Raw genomic sequence first — 18,092 nt, 5'->3', positions numbered from 1 at the left:
CACATTCACCGAGTTTAAAATAGGAAGGCAATGAGAAGGCACAATACAGGGGAAGTTGATGCATGTCAAAGTCAATAATATAACATCAATATGCATGATAGTATTTAATTTGTGATAATACATGTTAAATCTCTCCTTTCCATATGCAGATCGAAGGTATTGAAAGCGATGATGGTCAACGTACGGTTACCTTGAGATCATCAACCAGAGACACCTTTGTATCAAGAACTGGCGGCATGCTACGAATCACTTACAACTCATATGGGTTAATGCCGATGCGAGGATTTAGGGCAAATTATATTGCAAGTAAGATCAATTCCGACTGCTTTGAGATATTGTGACTTGATTCAGATTTTAATATACTGGAACTTTGCAATGTATTGGCAAATAGGCAGGGTTGTAATGACTCGAGTCGTCGCAATTTTTCGTTAACTCGACTCAAGCCAATTTCTGTATTGACTCGACTTGTACTCGAGTCATTGCTCAAGACTCGGCCAAGTCATATGACTCGATACATTCTATATGACCGATTCAAATCTGATATATCAGGACTGATAATTGAAAAATAAGCCTAGAATAAACATGTTTAGAGTGAGAAAAGTGAGTATATTATGAATCCGAGATTTTCGATATCACCCCAAAATTTCACAGAAGTGAGTTGAACCTGACTTGAACCTGATTATTAACAGTAAACGTAATGATTAGGACTAGGACTTAAGTCTTAACACTATGACTCGGACTCGGTGCTGAATTGAAAATGACGCGACTTGACTCGAGTCAAAACAATAAAAGTCTAATTGACTTGTTGCTCGGGATCTTGTGAATTGGTTGTAACCCAGCTAATAGGTTTGGCAATTTTCATCTTGTGCAGAATCCAGCAACCGACCACATTGATAGTACAGCATTTGTAGATGATGATGACCGAATATATAAAACTATTACATAGAGCGATTTTAACCAAACATTCAATGAACATGTTTTTATTTTATATTTTCAGAAAATCCATTTGCTCCAACCACTGCACCCGTAACTACAGGTACTACCTTTACTTCCGCATTAGCAGAACATACTAAGAGCATAAGTTACCACATAATGTGTATTACATATGTGTACGCATCAAGTCTAAGATGTAACTGAGTTATTGCAATATTGTTCTCTGCAATTGTTAACCTGCTCCAAAGCATTGACACCCGTTACTGGTCCGTAGACACTTGAGTATGCAATATTAGCATGTGACACCTAAGTTTCTGTCTTAAAGTTAGGTTTATGGTTGGATTATATGGTTATACTTGAGATTAATTTCAGGGATAGAAATAGTTTTGAGTTTGTAAAGTCACATACTGTCCATAGTGTCGCATGCTCAAATGTTGGGTAACTGTCCTACCTTTTAAAATAACGCATTCTTTGTGCTTTGTGCTTTAGCTGCTTTTAGACCAAGTTTAATTTTACAGACACAACAACAGAGCCTCCACTGTATACTTTGCCGCCGGGTAAGAAGAACTAGCACCGATTCAGTCACTTCATTAGTTTCCAGTCTTGAATGGATTTATTTCGACGATATCTGCGTCCTCACGTTGCTGATAATTAGCACTGACGAGTGTCAGCCAAACATACACCGGTTTATTTCAATGAATATATTATTCAATTGTATACTGAAGTCACGTTCCTTCAAGAGTCTGATCATTTTACATCCCTATTCAGGTAGAAGACGAAGTTGCGGTGGCACAGGAAAGCGTGTACTAGTTGGACAATACTACTTCCTTCAATCACCGTATAGATACTCCCGGGAATGCAGGTGGCGTCTGTTTGCCCCACAAAACTTCTTGGTCAAATTAGTCTTTATTGATTTCAATGTTGTTCCGGATTCCGCAACTTTCGAGGTAAGTTTGACCCATAAATAGCTATAAATTTGTCTTTGAAAAGTGGATCTCTTTCGTTTTGTAATTTCAAACCTAAACTTATATCATTAGTCTTTGTGTCGAGTATCCGAGTAAGAAAATAATGCTAGTTCCACACCCCATTAAAATATAATTTGCCACTTTTTCGGCCATAATAATTTCATTTCACTTCTCAATGATGTGATAGGCTGATCGTGACTACACAGAAATGACATTTGCTCTAATATGCGCGCCTTTGTAATACATGTATTGTACGGTGTGATATGGCCAATCGAAGTTTCAAAGCTTCCTCGGCATAGGGAAAACGCATCTAAACTATAATCCTGGTAAATAAGTTAACTGTCAGTGGTAAGGGGCCTATAATTTCAGTACTCAGATCATTGTATTCAGCCCTCTTCATGTCAAGTATATCAAGAGCCTTATTTAATATTAATTTTTGCTATTGATCAGGTGCCTCCTTTTACAATATTTATGTGACCTTCCGCTATCACAGCTTCTTGAGGTAAAGAGGCCGAAAGTCGACTGGGACACTGCCAAAGTTCTTTTACAATTGAGCGAAGACCGTGCAGGGTTTGAGTACACGTTTGACAGCAATCTGGGTGGAATTAGATACAGATCAGATAATGATGATTCGTCATTTATGATACTGTACTACGCGGTCCCAGGTAATTCATTACAAAAGCGAACGCCCTGCACATAATGTGTGTTTGTGTGTGTGCAATGTGACGGCAATGCATAGCTTGTGCAATGTGCATTCAGTTAGGGTTACCATATGTCCTGAAGATTAGTTCTTCTTTTTCACGAAATCTTAAATGTTCTCCGACAACGTTCAAATGTCTTCCTTTTTCGTTATTCGTTCTCCTTTATACCTTTGAGATGAAGGCAATCGTACAGATAGAAATCTGAATTTCGACGTGAAACTCAATGACCTTTTTTAGACAACCTTCAAGCTCCAACCCGTTGTATGTGGAGATGGGTTTTTCGGTAGTAGAGTCGGAAACGGGACCTTTTTTTAGTCAACCCATTAATATCAGTAAAATTTGCAATCATCCCGTAATAATGAAAATGATATTTCATCTTTTGTGACTCATAAAAATGCCATCCTTTTCGCATCTCCAAATATGGTAACCCTTTTTCAGTAATAGTCGATTCCACTCCTATTTTTTTTTATTTTAGCATGAACAGATTTTATAAACTTACCTTTATAATCTAATTAATTTTCCTGTGGATTGCTGTGTTGACTTTCATTCACCCATACTAGTAGAATTTACTACAGAGATATGTGTTTTGAATAACCATAAAACATAACAAACGATAATACTGATTTTGTTGCGGACAATTTGCACTTACCATGATCCTAAATAAAAAAAGTTCAATTTGCTGCGATTGCTCTAGTAACTTTCATATTTAAGATAGGTAAATTTTTGTTCCCAACTTGACAGAAATATTCAGTATGTTCGATGAAAAGACAGCATACTTCACTGTTTTCTGGAGATAGAGCATATAAAAAATTGATCTTAGCAGAAGATTAAGAAGTTTGTGTCCAATCAGTTAATCACGCTAATTTTCATGCAAGGTTTAATAACTTTAATATTATTAATAAATTTACAGCGTCATGTGGTTCTGAAGTCACTGCTAGCAATACCATCAAGAACATCCAGAGTCCTAGTTATCCTAAATTGTTATACAAGGGAGAGTTAAATTGCACTTGGAGTATCAGAAGCCAAGTTAAAGGAGCAAAAATATATCTTGTGTTTACGACACTGGAGACAACTCAGGGAAAAGACTCTCTCAAGGTACATATATCACTTTTAATTATAGTAGATGAGTGTGGGCAAAATATACTGGGATTATAATGTAGGTAGGAATGCAGACTTTGCTACTGAAAATATTCATGTTTTGTTGCCAGACATCTAAACCCAATAATTAATATGGTATGTCTAATTATCCCGAATAACCTATTTGTAAAGTATTTTTCTTGCCAATAGGTTTATGACGGGGAGGCCCTTGTGCCAGAGAGTGAGCTGATTGAAAATCAAGTATATGTTTCCAATACTGATCAATTAAAGGTGGTTTTTACCAGTGTGGAGCATTATGGGTTAAAAGGTTTTCAAGCGAGCTACTACACAGGTAACAAACATAGTCTAGTTTGCCTATGCAATGTGTAATGAAATAACATTTTCACTTACCTGTATAGATGAAGTGGCAACGACTGCACCTGCCATAACACAAAGATTGCCAAGTAAGCGCTTCACTGATACCACTAGTGGTATGCGTATCATAATTTGAGAGCCACTGCCTGAAGTCGAGACACTTACGTTCTCTTAAATGCACCCAAAAGGTCCATTAATTAACACGCTTACATTCTTGACATAAAAATGACATTCTTCCAATGACGTTGCAAAAATTAGGATTTACAAAAGATTCTGTTAGAAATGTTGTGATACCTGATTCATTTTTGGTAATTCACCCATTTGTGAAAGCATTTTCTCAGGTATGATTCGACATCAAAGCGGCATATAGAACGGTATTGAGAAAGAAGTTTATACCTGTTGACCAGGCGGAATTAAATCATGTATTATCCGAAGAATTAGAAGCACTATAGCCAATCGCTTATTATACTACTGTTTAACTGCTTTGTATAGCCATTGTAATAAATAATTCACTCTCAGAAAGACGTTTCAAACAAGTAAAGTAGCGGGAGTCATTAGAGACATTTTAGATTGCTTACAGCAGTGAATTGATTACACTGGTCAACAAAATGACGAAATAATAATTTGTGGGCGGAATATCTAAGAGCCGTTTCTGGGGATTTCAAGGTTGCTATCACATTAATTTTGCCAGATTGGCTCTAAAAAGCTTAAAATCACTGTATTTACCCTTGAATATTTCACTTGGTAGGAAGTAAATCTTAGATTTTTCTACTTTTCTACTGCGCATAAATAGATCATTGACTACAATGAACACTCATGTCGTTCTCAGTTATTCCAGCAATATTAACATGACCTGATACGAGAACTTTGTTTGTTAAAAAAGCAGTTAGTCAAGCCTAAAAATTGTACTTTTGCACGATGGAAATATATTTTCTCCGGTACCAATTGGTCAATCTACCAAGATGAAATGGGAGTTTAAAGCTATCAAGTTTGTCCCGGGAAAGCTTACCAAAAATACTCATATGCGTCTCATCTCTTTTCACTGGTAAATGGATAATTTCCTTAAAGCCAACAAAGTGAGTATACCTAGTATCCATATCAAACGAGAACCTTAAATCTGGAATCTTTGATGGATCTCAGATTCGAATACGGACAAAGGATTACAAATTCATATTAATAAAGGTGCTCACTGCATGGAATCCCTTCTAGGATGTAGTAAATAAAACTTTTTGGAAGATCACAAAGCACTCCGCTAAAAACAGTTGGTCCGAGAATTGGTATCTGTATATGGAATCCTTGGAGCAAACTAGAGCAATAAATCTCACTTCCTGTTCAGTCATCTTGATATATTTTCTGATAATATTGTTGATTAGACGGAATAGAAAGGGGAAAGGTTCCACCAATACATCAAAACAGCAAAAGAAAGATATCAGTGCAGATGCGACGAACTTATTATAGCAGACTATTGCTGGAATCTTTCGAAAAACTATACTAAATTGCTTACAACCGAAAATAGTACAAGAACCAATTTTGCTTTAAGATAAGTTATTAATATTATATTCCAACTGATTATTTTGAAATTAAAATAGGTGGTTGACACAAAACTGATTCAATTAATGCAACATTATTTGAGTATTTAGGTAAATACTTGTATATATGATTGAAGTTTATTTATTTACTTGATGTCCGTGAAAGTCTTTAATTATGATAAATCTAATACCCTGAAATATATCCATGTTGATGTATTTTGATTTGAAACAGTCTTAAGCGTATCAACATACCAAGTAGATTGAATTTCTGAGCTTTATAGTATGACTGAGCTGATTTTTTTTATCTACCCCATACAGCGAAAATGTGAGATTTTAGTCAAAATGGCCCCATGATTTATCTCCAAAAATAGACCCAATTTGAAAAATCGAACGTCATATTAGGAATAAGTGCCCTTCAGAACCCCCAAAACCACCCTTTCTTTGTCTGCCTAAAAATATGTGTTGACCATTGTTATATATAGACTCGATTATAATGAATTTTCTCCCTTTGCTTCCCCCAAGGCTCACTTTACCCTTCAATACGACCTGACTAGCACCCAGTTTTGAACGGTCTTGGCGCAGGATATTCCGTTGCAGAGTTCTCATCATCTGCATTTTATTAGGACGTCCGAATACTTGCGGGAAGGTTCTTCGGCGAGTCAATCTCGGACAGAAGTTGATTTTAAGATCGCCAAGACGTGAAAAGAATTGCCGTTGGAGGCTTCAAACTGACAAAGGCGTTTCTATAAAGCTAACTTTCCTAGAATATGAATTGGATCCTGCGCAAGCAAGCTTAAAGGTACACTTTGAAGTGCTTATTTCTTAAGTATGTCTATATAAAGTTGCAGGGACGGTTCGGTAATATCTATTTTGTACGACGTCACATTGAGATATATGCCCACCTGTTCTGAAGAAATAAATCCATGTGTCTGGTGTGTGTTTTTCCATTGGACGATAATAGAGAAAGTAAAATATTACTAAATATTGTAATGACTTGTGTTCGAAAAAGAGTACACTTTTTACAAATCGCAAAACTAATCTAAAATCGGACTAGAATTCGAGTAATTTGAAAATTGTGACTGTAAATACTGTTGTGTAGGCAAAAAAATGAATAAAAAAGGTCATTTTTCCGAACCAACCCCCGGAATACCCACTTCAAGCTCATTTTTAGTCGTCCTTGCCATCACTGTTGTCAAAATACATATTTTACGTCAAAGCTATAAAGGAGGCTGAATTGCCAATAACGAGGACATTTGGGTGTCCTCGGAAGACATTTTCGATTTCTTGAAAAAGTAGGGCAAATCCTCTAAAAGGTCGCAATATTTCGGTGAAACAACTTGACCCGACTCATTTTCTTAATCTTGGTAAGTGACTCCTCTCGAGTTGAGTCAATTTGTGTACTGACTCGGTTGTAGTCGAGTCATTGCGTGTGACTCAACCTAGACTCGAGACAAATCGTGACACAAGCTTTCTTTATCTGCGATGTTAATAGTAGAGATGGGCACTGTATTCCTCGTTGGTACTACGACACATTCGTTTCACCTGAGCGTAGTTGTAGAAAAAATGAGCTAAACATAACTTGAAGTCCGGACTGAACAGTAGTAATAATAGGGCTGTTTTTTTTACATTTCAAAATTTGTCAAAATTTTGTCAAAATCGTAGCGTTGGGTCAAAAATTGTCAAAATTGTTCACAAAGTCAAATTTTTTTTCGACGTCCGCATTTCGTTTGTATGGTAGATTTTGCACTGTCGGTGAACTTATCATTTGACATTTTACAGCTTGTAGCCTACTTTATAGGCCTACCGTTGTAAACGGCCAATTGTCTGCTTATTCTGAATCATAAACGGTGAAATAAAACAAATAGGTAGACATGGTGTTATGGTCAACGTACCGCAATATCCCAACTAAAGTATAACTTCTTGGGCATTGCATCATTCTTATATTAAGAAGCGCATGATGAAATATTGTGATTAGACAACATTGTCAGAATGAAGCAACACGGTTTGTCACCAGCAGTGTACGCACAACTGGAGTGTTGTCAGCCAACAACTGCTGCTGTTGAACGTTCTTTCTCCATTTTTGGTAAGCTTCTTAGGAAGGACATGCACTTTCTACCCAAGAATGTAGGAAAGTATCTCTCGTTGTACCACAACAAATTTTAATTATTTCTACCATAATACGTATTGTATCTACTGAAATTCTTCATAGGGCCAGATTTCGTTGAAATATTAGTTTTTTGTGTAAAAATTTGCCTGTTTCAAAGCCCAAAACGTTTTTCTCAGGCCACACTACTTCGTTAGAACAGTCAGTTCCAACCAGAAATGAAGATAACTGATAAAATTTTAACATTATAAGGGAAAATACCGAATTTGCATACGTTTGGTCAAAATTCAGTTTGTTTAGGTGAAAAAAAGTCAAAATTTTGATTTTTTAGGTCAAAATTTTCATTTTTTAAGGTAAAAAAAAATCGCCCAAGTTATAAGTATGGCTTGGATTTGGACTCGAGTCTCAACACTACGACTCGAACTTGACTCGCGTAAATGATTCTACTTGACTTGAGTCCAAACTATAAAAGTACGATTGACCCGAAACCGTGTGACTTGGTTACAACCCTGCTAAATATTATAGACACTGCCACTGCGATAACTTGGATTTATTTTGCAGCTTGTCGACATCCGTGGATTCAGATTTCAATGGGATACATTGCCAGTTCTTCTGGATGAGAGTAACATAACCGTGGGACGAGTGTTCCATTATCCTCGCAATATCGGAGGAATAATTTACGAATCCGGGACAAAAGATTCTTTGGTTTCTATACAATACGAAGCATATCTGCCTAAAGGTTGGACAATGTTTTTTTTACCGTTATACATTATTTATTTTCGTAATGTCAATATCTCATAGACTAAGTTGGAAGTCTAGAAAATTTTCAGCTTTTCCAAATTATATTAGAATTAGAATTTTAGCTACACAATTGTTTCGAAAATTACATTATAATTATAATTACTTAATCCAGAAGAACTTGGAAATTGAACTAAATTTCTAATCAGAAAGAAATACGACTATCAAGGTCATGTCATATCAAATCAGAGCTCCTCCTCGTATGAGTAAGAGGATGGCAAATGTCTGTGCACTAATTTTGGGTCATCTCCCGTCAAGCAGTTCTCATGTGGCATTTTCTAGTTGTCCAACTATGCTCATAGGGCAACCTAATATTGATTGCACCTTTCTATTTATAGATTTCACTTATACATTTCATGATTACTTTGCTAAATAATTCTGTAAACAATGCCAAATCAATGCAATGTATATATATAGATTCCTTCAATTAAATTCGACTTTGTACTTCTATTAGCTATATCATACCATATTTTTTGTGTATTAGAAACAAGTTAACTCTGTCGCATTCATTGTGTGAAGTTTCAAACTTGATCAATTGCATGCATAGAAAAGGAATTGATCCATGATATCATTTGAGATACGTTTTAGGCAGTTGCGGATTCACGGACTTTGCTAGCAACAAATGGAGACAGCTTAAATCGCCGGGATATCCGAGAAGGTATCCGGAGAAAATGGATTGCACTTGGACAATTCGGGCCAGAGGCGCTCGCAGAATAGAGTTGATCGTTGGAGAGATTCAAGTCGCTAGTGACGACAAAGTGCAGGTAAGGAACAGATATTCAACGAATAGTCATGAAGATGAACCACAACAGTGAATTTGTAAGACTGTACCATATATACAGATTCAAACTACCAATCTAGTTAATTGATGGCAAAAAACTACCGATTTTTTGAGTGGTTCTACTCGTAGTGGCTAGTTTTCAAAAGTAATACCGGCTGTTTTATTTCTAGTTGTACTTGGAACTTTTGAAAATTAAGTAGTTTTAATTTTAGTTGCTAGTTTTGAAAAGTGAGTAGTTCTAGTTCTAGTTTTAGTTGAGACTTTTCAAAAATGAGTACTTCTAGTTTTAGTTGCGAGTTTTGAAAAACAAATTTTCTTACGCTGACATCAAGTTACTGTGTGCTTGCTCTAATTGCCTATCAAGAGATATATTTTCTGTCAGAGTCTGATTGAGAGACTACTCCAAGTTGTTTCGATTCCTTTCTATCTTTTAATTTTATTGTGTTCTTGTGGTGCTTTGAAGTGATGAAATTATAAATAAATTGAACTCAACTCAACTCCAATAGCGGGCCATGAATGTAGAACTAGTTTTCTTAACCTTTGCCAACCTGGCAAACCCTTATGCAAATCTGCAAACTTTGGATGAACCCAAAATTTAGCAAAGTGACAAAATATAAAACTTGTCCCATTGTACATCTAATACATTACTATAGAATAGCTTCTTGGAGGTACAGAACTTCAATATGCAATTGAATAGTATATTCATATTGAAATGAACCCGAATATTTGCGGCTGACACTAGTCAGGGATAATCGTCAGCAACTAGCAGAGAATGGGAAAGAACGTTGTATATCAACAATCGTATCACAAAATATGGCGTCACCAGCATGAAATTTCGTATAAGAGAGCGTTCAATGTACTATTTTTAGATGGTAGGGGAGAGGAGTCCAAGATGAGACACGGGGCAAGATGAGACATGCAATTTTTTCATAGGAAAATTTTCTGATGGACAGATTCCTTGAACTATGTTGTTCCCATACTGTCATTCTATAGTCCTACCATATTAACAAGGCAAACAGATTGGAGGTTGGGCAGAAAAATGCCCGAAACTGTATTTTCATTGTCTATGTCAGTCATGTGAATTCATGTTTGTAAGGGCATACCTATCATAGTACTTCATATTATAAAACAACATTACTGGAGCTGGTTGAGTTCAATATTAGCAGTGTAATCATGCACTTACCTCTGAAAAGTAATAGACAGAAATTTTTTATTCAAGTTTATACAATAATTGAGGTGTGAGGGTAAGATGAGACAAAACCATGGGGGTAAGTTGAGACATGGGTATCAGAGGGCTTTTTTATTGAGGGCCTCGCAAGATTCAAAATTTACTGTTGAAGGCACACAAAATGTATTATTTATCTAGTAGTTTACCAGATGTGACATTACAAGACAAAATAATAACGAAACTCTCATTGTTGCAGGATTCCATGGATAATTGGTTTTCCATGTCATTTAAATTTGTATATGATGTACAAGTTCTTTTTAAAAGTGAATTATTTCATGATTATTATATTTTATTCACGATGTTGCTAGTTGGTTCATCATTTGGGATGAATTGGTGGTGTAATGAGCATGAATTGCTTGGTGTCTCATCTTGAACACAGTGTGTCTCATCTTACCCTCACCTGGGGGTAAGTTGAGACATTTTTGCAAGGATTTTTGAGGGCCAAGAAATCCATCAGTATGTTGTTCAATATAACTCAAGCCATCGTCATAGAAAGTACAGATCACAGGCTTTCCATTGGTACCAAAATTAATCCTCAGAAGGCATTACTCTTCGAGTGGCATTGGATTATCAGAAAAGTGTCTCATCTTGGCCTCCTCTCTCCTAAATATGGCACAAAAGGAGGTTGTGCACAGCATTGGTACAAGAACACAACCCTTGGGACATGATTTTCACACAAAACTATGATAACGAATATTTACAGTAAATCAGTTTGATTCCTGCTGTATGAGTCAAGTGTGTGTCTTTGCCTTTACGAAACTCAGGCTAAGAACCACTAATGTAAAGTAATATAACCGAAAAATCTCGCATATCATTCCCATTTATCAATTCTCAGATCTACGACGGCTCGGTGTTGGTGTATGAGTATTCCTCTGTTATATTCGGAGACGTGCCAGACATCAGGAAGGAATTTATTTCATCTGCTCGAAGAGGCTTCACGATAAGATTCATTGCGCAAGCCGGTGGCGAAATGAGTGGATTTTCAGCTCGATACAGATATGGTAATCGCACACAAATGGTGTTAATGGGCAGAAAGGTTTAGAAATGATATGTTTGCAGCACGGGCCAGGAGAAGTGGGACTACCGCAACGTCTTCGACACCCAGTACAGATACCACTACACAAGGTAAGACTCGTATTTGTGACCAACCAACAAGATAGCGCAATGGCGGAACGTCCGTCTTCTTGATCGGTAGGTCGTGGGTTCAATCCCCAGCCGGGTCAGACCGAAGGCCTGATTAATAACACTGGTATTCATGGCCTCCCTGCTTGGTGTTCAGCACAACTGGGATAGCATGGAACTGTGTTGAAGGATTTAGAAAGCCTAACAAGACTATTTCTTCACCTTCCTTCCAACAGCATATACGCATCATGCACTCATGGCATATGCATATGCACAGTCGTGTGTGTGTGTATATCATGACTCGGTGTATATGCTGCAAAAACATCAAAGAGAAAAATATACAACATTCTATTCCTATCCTTGTGAAGTAATGAGGTTCGCTCATTGAAAACTATCATTGTCAAGCAATGATAACCAGGATCTACCGTAATTTTACAAGTATAGTACGCTCCCATGTATAATACGCACCCTTGAAATGGCATGGAAATTCTGGGGAAAAGCCTGTACCCATGTATAGTACGCATCCTGCATTCGCAGTACATGAATAGTTGAGTTTTAGTATACGATGTCATTCTGTTTTGCGATGTCACTTTTGAGCAATCATGACATAACGATCGCTAATCATTATACAATTACCGGCCGCAGTTTCCCCTCCCATTTCGACTTGTACATTGTGACTCCATACTTGCCACCAAGTCTCATCAGAGTCGGATGATAACCTTTATGTAGCATTCGCATAATTCGATAACATGAATACGTTTTTGAATATATGAACATAAAGAATATAACTAAATTTTCACTAATTCCACAATTTTCCAAATAGCTCTGTGACCACATCAAATTACTCCTGTGGCCCACCAGTGGACCATGGCCCACCGTTTGAGAACCCCTACTCTATCGCAACGTTGCAGTTTGGACATTTGCAAATATTCGCGTCTACTGTAAATGATTGCTAAGAATAGTACATCATATTTTTTGTCCTTGATGTTTTTGCGGCATATACACCGACTCATGATATACAAACACACGATCTGTGCATATGCATACCATGAGTGCATGAAGTGCATATGCCTCTGGACAAGGAAGATGCAGAAATAGCCTTGTAAGACTTTCTAAGTCTTGCACCACCCCCCAATGCCGGTAATGCTGAGCGCCAAGTGGAGAAGCCATTGATACCAGTGTTACTAGTCCTGTCTTTGATTTGAACCCGGCGGAGATTAAACCCAGTGCGTGCCGATCAAGAAGCCGGATGTTCCACCATTATTTATCTATATTTGATAAACTATTTACTTTCCTTGAATAGTGACCGCACGCAGTACAACGGCATCTACGACAGAAATACAGACCACATCATCAGGTACAGTGATTGATGCTTCCCTTTCCTTTAAAATTAGTGCGTGTGAAGTAAGTTAATCGTGTTCTGTGTTGTGCAAGCCAGCAGCCGATTTGGTATTGGCAATATTCTCATATTTCATTTTGAATTAGCTCGCTGGCAATGTCTTGAGTTCACTTGAAGTAAGTCGCAGTTCATGTCATAAAGTTCAGCATTATATTCATATACAGAGCGCACAGAACCTACTCAATCTTCGACAATGGTTACTGAAATTACCACAGGTAAATATTTTAGTCAGGATTTTCTTCCTGGCAGATCATATGATCCGGCAAAACAAATTTAGTCATCTTGAACTTATGTTTTAGCTTTCTCACGAGCTCTGAATCGCACCTCAGCAAAAGGTAGGACTTCAATTCATTTAATTTAGGAAACCTTCCATATCCAAGATCCAAACCAAGATATTTATTTTTAATTCAACTTGACTATTATGCTAATTTTCTTGATGCCAAGAATACTTTCTTTATACTTCATCGATATTATAATAATCGTTTATCAATCTGTCAAATCCTAATAAGACCGTCTATCTTAGTCAACAGAATGCTTGAAAATCTTACAAGGAATTAATTTTATGTTGGATTGAGCGGAAATGTTATTATGCAATAGCCTTGATCTGTGGTTCCCAAGATGCAGTACGAAAGAGTCTGTCATTGGGAGTACATATCAGGTTATATTTCGCATGACAGTCAATATTTGTAACAAATACAGTTGAGCTTCATGCACGTACTGAAAACTACATATATAAGTCAGTCGGCAGCCTAGGGTGTGAGACTATCCCAATTTACTTTTTAAACCATACTATATTAAATAAATATATTGGAGTTGAATTATTTTTGGAACTGACCATATCAATCTCTCTAAGACCTGGGATCACTAGCTTAGATCTATGATGTAACAGCCAGTATATTATGGCAATAGATTAAATTTCAGGAATATATTTCGAAAACAGACTTTATTTGAAATGAAACGGACATCTGACTTTAAATGCATGAAAATCTATTTCAGAATCACTGAAATGTTTTCAAATCATGATTGCCGGTATTCCTGGCAATGGAACTGTTCTGAATATGAATCGGACACAATCCTGCCCCGATGAATCAGTTTGCTTTTTTGCAAATATCACCAGTTCTGTAGAGATCGAGGGATATGACGGGAAAAATACAAGTAAATATAATTTTGTTTAACTGACATGTATGTATGTATATTGTATATGTATGCATGGTATGCTTATATGTATATAGGTATGTATGCATCATTGCTCATGGTTTTGCGTCGTCTTATGAACACTGTAGATACCTTTGTGTATCAAATATTGCCAGGTCTCGCCATTATATTTCAAATGAAGCACAATGACAAGCCAGTGATTGTGTGACTTGGTCTCCAATTCTCAGGAATGCCATACATCATAGTCTTCAAAAGTTCTCATTAATATAATTTTCGGAAGTCATCATCAAGATATTGCAATATTATTATGATGAAGTTGAATACTTCTTTGTGCAATTGGCTGGTCCTCAATCACCAAAAGCAAATTTGTAAGGATGCGGTGGAGTGATTTTTTCCCTTTTCAGTGACCACGCTCTATGGTGCATGTTTACCAAAGGCTGCAAAGGGAGCCTACGGATGCAATGAAATATTTGATTCAATAAGTTCTGCAACTACAGTTGTCCCGAATGCCGATATTAGAGTAGAATCTTGCGGTTACAAATACTGTGAGACAGATCTTTGCAATGACAACAGGGACCTCCAAATCTCAACATCATATACTCCTGTCAATAAAAGTAAGTGTTTTTTATGCATATTAGGAGTTAGTTGAGCATGCTATAGGTATGCAGATCAGGAGATAGGATTGTGCTCCAGTTTAACCTCATCACATTGACAAGTAATCTCCAATCATGTAGGGTGGCATATTTGCACGGCAAAGCTTATATATTCTTGGAACTTTGAACTATTTCATCTACCGTACTATTCCCCTAATTGTGATTAACCTTCATTCATTGGATCGCAATTGACTTTACTTGCTTCTTGGAGTCTTGGTTAAGGTGTTTAATACTGGAAGCAATATGTTTGCAGTCAGAACAGAGTGTACTGTACATCCTCTTTTTTGGATTTCGATTAACTGATCAGCAACCGTTCAAGTTGTTACGTTTAAATTACAGTCAATTTCATTCATTTGAGAAACAAAAACTTCAATTGAAAAGAGAAATATATCTTTGCCGCGGCTGAAGACGATTCTTAGGATTCACATCATAATTTTTGCAGCCGTACAAATAACCATGTTTGATTTCTGTGCCTAAATTAGCATTATTTGTTAAAGGCTCAGTCGGAGAACCACTGCGATGTTTCGCAATTACAAAGACAATTTTGCCTGAATATGGCACGATTACATCTGACACAAGAACTGTCATTCAGTGCCCAGCAAATTCCAAATGTCAATTGACGTTTGTTAAATCGCAAGTGTCCACTGCTGGGACAACTGTCAAAGGTAAATGCTTACATTATGCTGTCATGTTGGTAGCTCATAATGCATATTTTTTTTTACTTTTGTATTTACAGTTGAGGTTACGCAAGGCAATTGTGTTCCCGAATTCCAATGCTCTATGGATCTCTGCAGTCAGCTTGATGATGTTGCACCAATGGTCGGTACAGATGCAACTTTTACCGATTGCCAATCAAGCTGTTGTGATGGGAATTTATGCAATGATGATATTATACAGTCCACTACATCGGCTATGATCACACTAACCAATGAGAGAGTGACAACAGGTAATAATTTGTATATCCTCGCTGTACCTGCTGAAAAATGGTGTTTAATATGCGTTATCTTGATTAAATAGAGACACAGCAGACTTCAAAGACAACAACTTCCGAAGCCGCTGCAACGCAACCAGGTAGTCTACTAAAGCTGCCATACATTTACAAAATGCAAAGTCATTGTATTAGATTCTCAAGATAAACATCTCGAATCAGAAACCGGCTATTCCTGTATATTTATTGGCAATCATGTCGTATTCCATTTTGAATTAGCTTGCTGGTAATGTGTAGAGTTCGTTTAAAATAAGTCACAATTCATGTCATCAAGTTCAGCATTATATTTATGTACAGAACGCACACAACCTACTCAGTCTTCGACAATGGTTACTGAAATTACAACAGGTAAATATTATTTTTTTCAATAATGGACATTTATACATAATATCATTTAATCAGCATTTTGCTCTTGCTGGATCATATGATCTTTCGAAACAAATTGAGTCTTTCTATACTCACCACTCATAGTCTTATTGAATTTTGGATTTGACAATGAACTTATATTTTAGCTTTCACACAAGCTCTGAGTCGCACCCCAGCAAAAGGTAGGACTTCAATTCATTTAATGCAGGAAACCTTCTATATCCACGACCCAACCAAGATATTTATTTATACTTCTATTTGACTGTTTTTCATCATTTTCGTAATGCCAAGAATTCTTGTAAGGCAGGGGTTGCCAACCTTTGTGCTATTCAAGGCCCCATTTCGATTACTCGTATAGGCTATGGCCGCATTCCATGGCATAGTCGTAATGAACTAACTGGACGCCAAATAACCATGTTAATCTGTCCATTTCCGGTGAATTCCAGACTAATCTATTTATTCATATCGGCTTACTATACGCACCGAAATCGCGAGTGGTCATGTTATGAACAGCAACTGGGAATCCGTATGTTTGCAATAAGTGTGAAGATTTTCTTCAGATTCACGTTTGAATTTCGTCATTAATATTAGTAGTTTCACATATTACTATCAAACATCTATCCTTTTACAGCCCACGTGATCAGATTCTCCGGTAGATTTGATGGAGGGAGTGTTTTGAAAAATTTAGGGCACACTATAAATCAAGCGGTTCTCAAACTGGGGTCGGGTACTTTTTGGGGTCCGCCAGACAGTCTTTTAGGATCGCGGGACACCTTCCAAAAAATTCACACGATACAGAACTTTCTGAAATTTTGGATTTTTGGAATATAAAAATATATTTCATGATGTTATGGTTGCGCTGTCAAAAACGCAACCAGACAGAGTCAAGCTGGGAGCAAAAATCAGCCACATCCGTTACAATGACACCATAAAATCTAACGTGCTGTTTTCTGTTGATGTTGCAAAGGAGCTACAGTCATTTAATAAATTGATCAGCAATGATCGCTACTTTTTTAAACTCGAGAAATGAAGTCGCATTGAATCGCGCCCAGCGCAAAGAAAACTTTGAGATTAAGTAAAGTCTCTTAAAAATTCCGTAGTCAATTCGTAAATTCAATTTGCGTGTTGACTGCCGCCATACTAGTTGAATTACGTGTCGACCGCCAAAAAAATTTCCTTCTACGACCGCAGGTTAGCCACCCATGTTATAAGGGATACGTCATTGAAATCATAATAACGTTTCATCAATCTGTCAAATATTAATCAGACTGGCTACCTTATTCAACTGAATGCCCGAAAATTTTGCGAGGAAATATTTTCATGTTGGATTAAGAAAAAATGTTAATATGCAATAGCCTTGGTCTGTGCAGTGCAGAAGAGTCTGTCATTGGGGTATATATCAGGTTGAATTTTGCAAGACAGTCAAGATTTGTAACAAATACAGTAGTGTTACATGCGTGTACTGAAAACCACATATAAAAGTCAGTTAGCATCCAATGGGGGGAGACTATCCCAATTTACTTTTTACGTCTACAATACTGAATACAATTGAAATATTTTTGTTACTGAAGATATGAATCTCCCTAAGACATGGAATCACCAACTTGAATTTTCGATGTAATAGGCTAGTATTATGTATTGTAGATTAAATTTGTAAAATATATTTCAAAAACAGACTTTACTTGAATGTTTACTGAAATGAAAAAGAAATCTGACTTTAAATGCATGTAATTCTATTTCAGAGTCGCTGAAATGTTATCAGATCGTAATTGCTGATGTTCCTGGCATTGTTCTGAATATCAATCGAACGCAATCCTGTCCCGATGAATCAGTTTGCTTTTTTGCAAATATTACCAGTACTGTAGAGATCACGGGAAATGACGGAAAAAATTCAAGTATGTATATTGTATATGTATGT

At 36.8% G+C, this 18,092-nt stretch overlaps 1 protein-coding gene and 1 long non-coding RNA gene across 21 annotated transcripts in view; one reads left to right on the top strand and one right to left on the bottom strand.

Annotated features, from left to right (window-relative positions):
• LOC145432992 (uncharacterized) overlaps positions 1-18,092 on the bottom strand; it is a 365,973-nt gene that overhangs the window by 159,967 nt on the left and 187,914 nt on the right. The gene's annotated exons all lie outside the window — the stretch shown is intronic.
• Positions 1-18,092, top strand: part of LOC145432975 (uncharacterized) — a 63,839-nt gene that overhangs the window by 14,275 nt on the left and 31,472 nt on the right. For 18 of the 20 annotated variants that reach the window (XM_080309842.1, XM_080309833.1, XM_080309843.1 and 15 more), the window contains exons 5-28: positions 150-306; positions 998-1,036; positions 1,452-1,490; positions 1,702-1,880; positions 2,392-2,563; positions 3,510-3,694; positions 3,887-4,028; positions 4,096-4,140; positions 6,204-6,379; positions 8,246-8,423; positions 9,071-9,246; positions 11,327-11,492; positions 11,551-11,616; positions 12,917-12,970; positions 13,177-13,227; positions 13,312-13,347; positions 14,009-14,167; positions 14,572-14,781; positions 15,318-15,485; positions 15,557-15,766; positions 15,838-15,891; positions 16,106-16,156; positions 16,321-16,356; positions 17,917-18,069. In XM_080309842.1, the coding sequence (XP_080165968.1) occupies positions 150-306; positions 998-1,036; positions 1,452-1,490; positions 1,702-1,880; positions 2,392-2,563; positions 3,510-3,694; positions 3,887-4,028; positions 4,096-4,140; positions 6,204-6,379; positions 8,246-8,423; positions 9,071-9,246; positions 11,327-11,492; positions 11,551-11,616; positions 12,917-12,970; positions 13,177-13,227; positions 13,312-13,347; positions 14,009-14,167; positions 14,572-14,781; positions 15,318-15,485; positions 15,557-15,766; positions 15,838-15,891; positions 16,106-16,156; positions 16,321-16,356; positions 17,917-18,069 (2,902 nt within the window). The remainder of the gene's footprint in view (positions 1-149; positions 307-997; positions 1,037-1,451; positions 1,491-1,701; positions 1,881-2,391; positions 2,564-3,509; positions 3,695-3,886; positions 4,029-4,095; positions 4,141-6,203; positions 6,380-8,245; positions 8,424-9,070; positions 9,247-11,326; positions 11,493-11,550; positions 11,617-12,916; positions 12,971-13,176; positions 13,228-13,311; positions 13,348-14,008; positions 14,168-14,571; positions 14,782-15,317; positions 15,486-15,556; positions 15,767-15,837; positions 15,892-16,105; positions 16,157-16,320; positions 16,357-17,916; positions 18,070-18,092) is intronic. The other 2 variants (XM_080309823.1, XM_080309841.1) reach the window with 2 other exon arrangements.

The sequence above is a fragment of the Botryllus schlosseri genome, chromosome 2, assembly GCF_051294905.1.
Source record: "Botryllus schlosseri isolate E-star chromosome 2, Bs_hap1, whole genome shotgun sequence".
NCBI lineage: Eukaryota > Metazoa > Chordata > Ascidiacea > Stolidobranchia > Styelidae > Botryllus > Botryllus schlosseri.
Note: the sequence above shows the minus strand (reverse complement) of the source record. Positions and strands in the feature narration are given on the sequence as shown.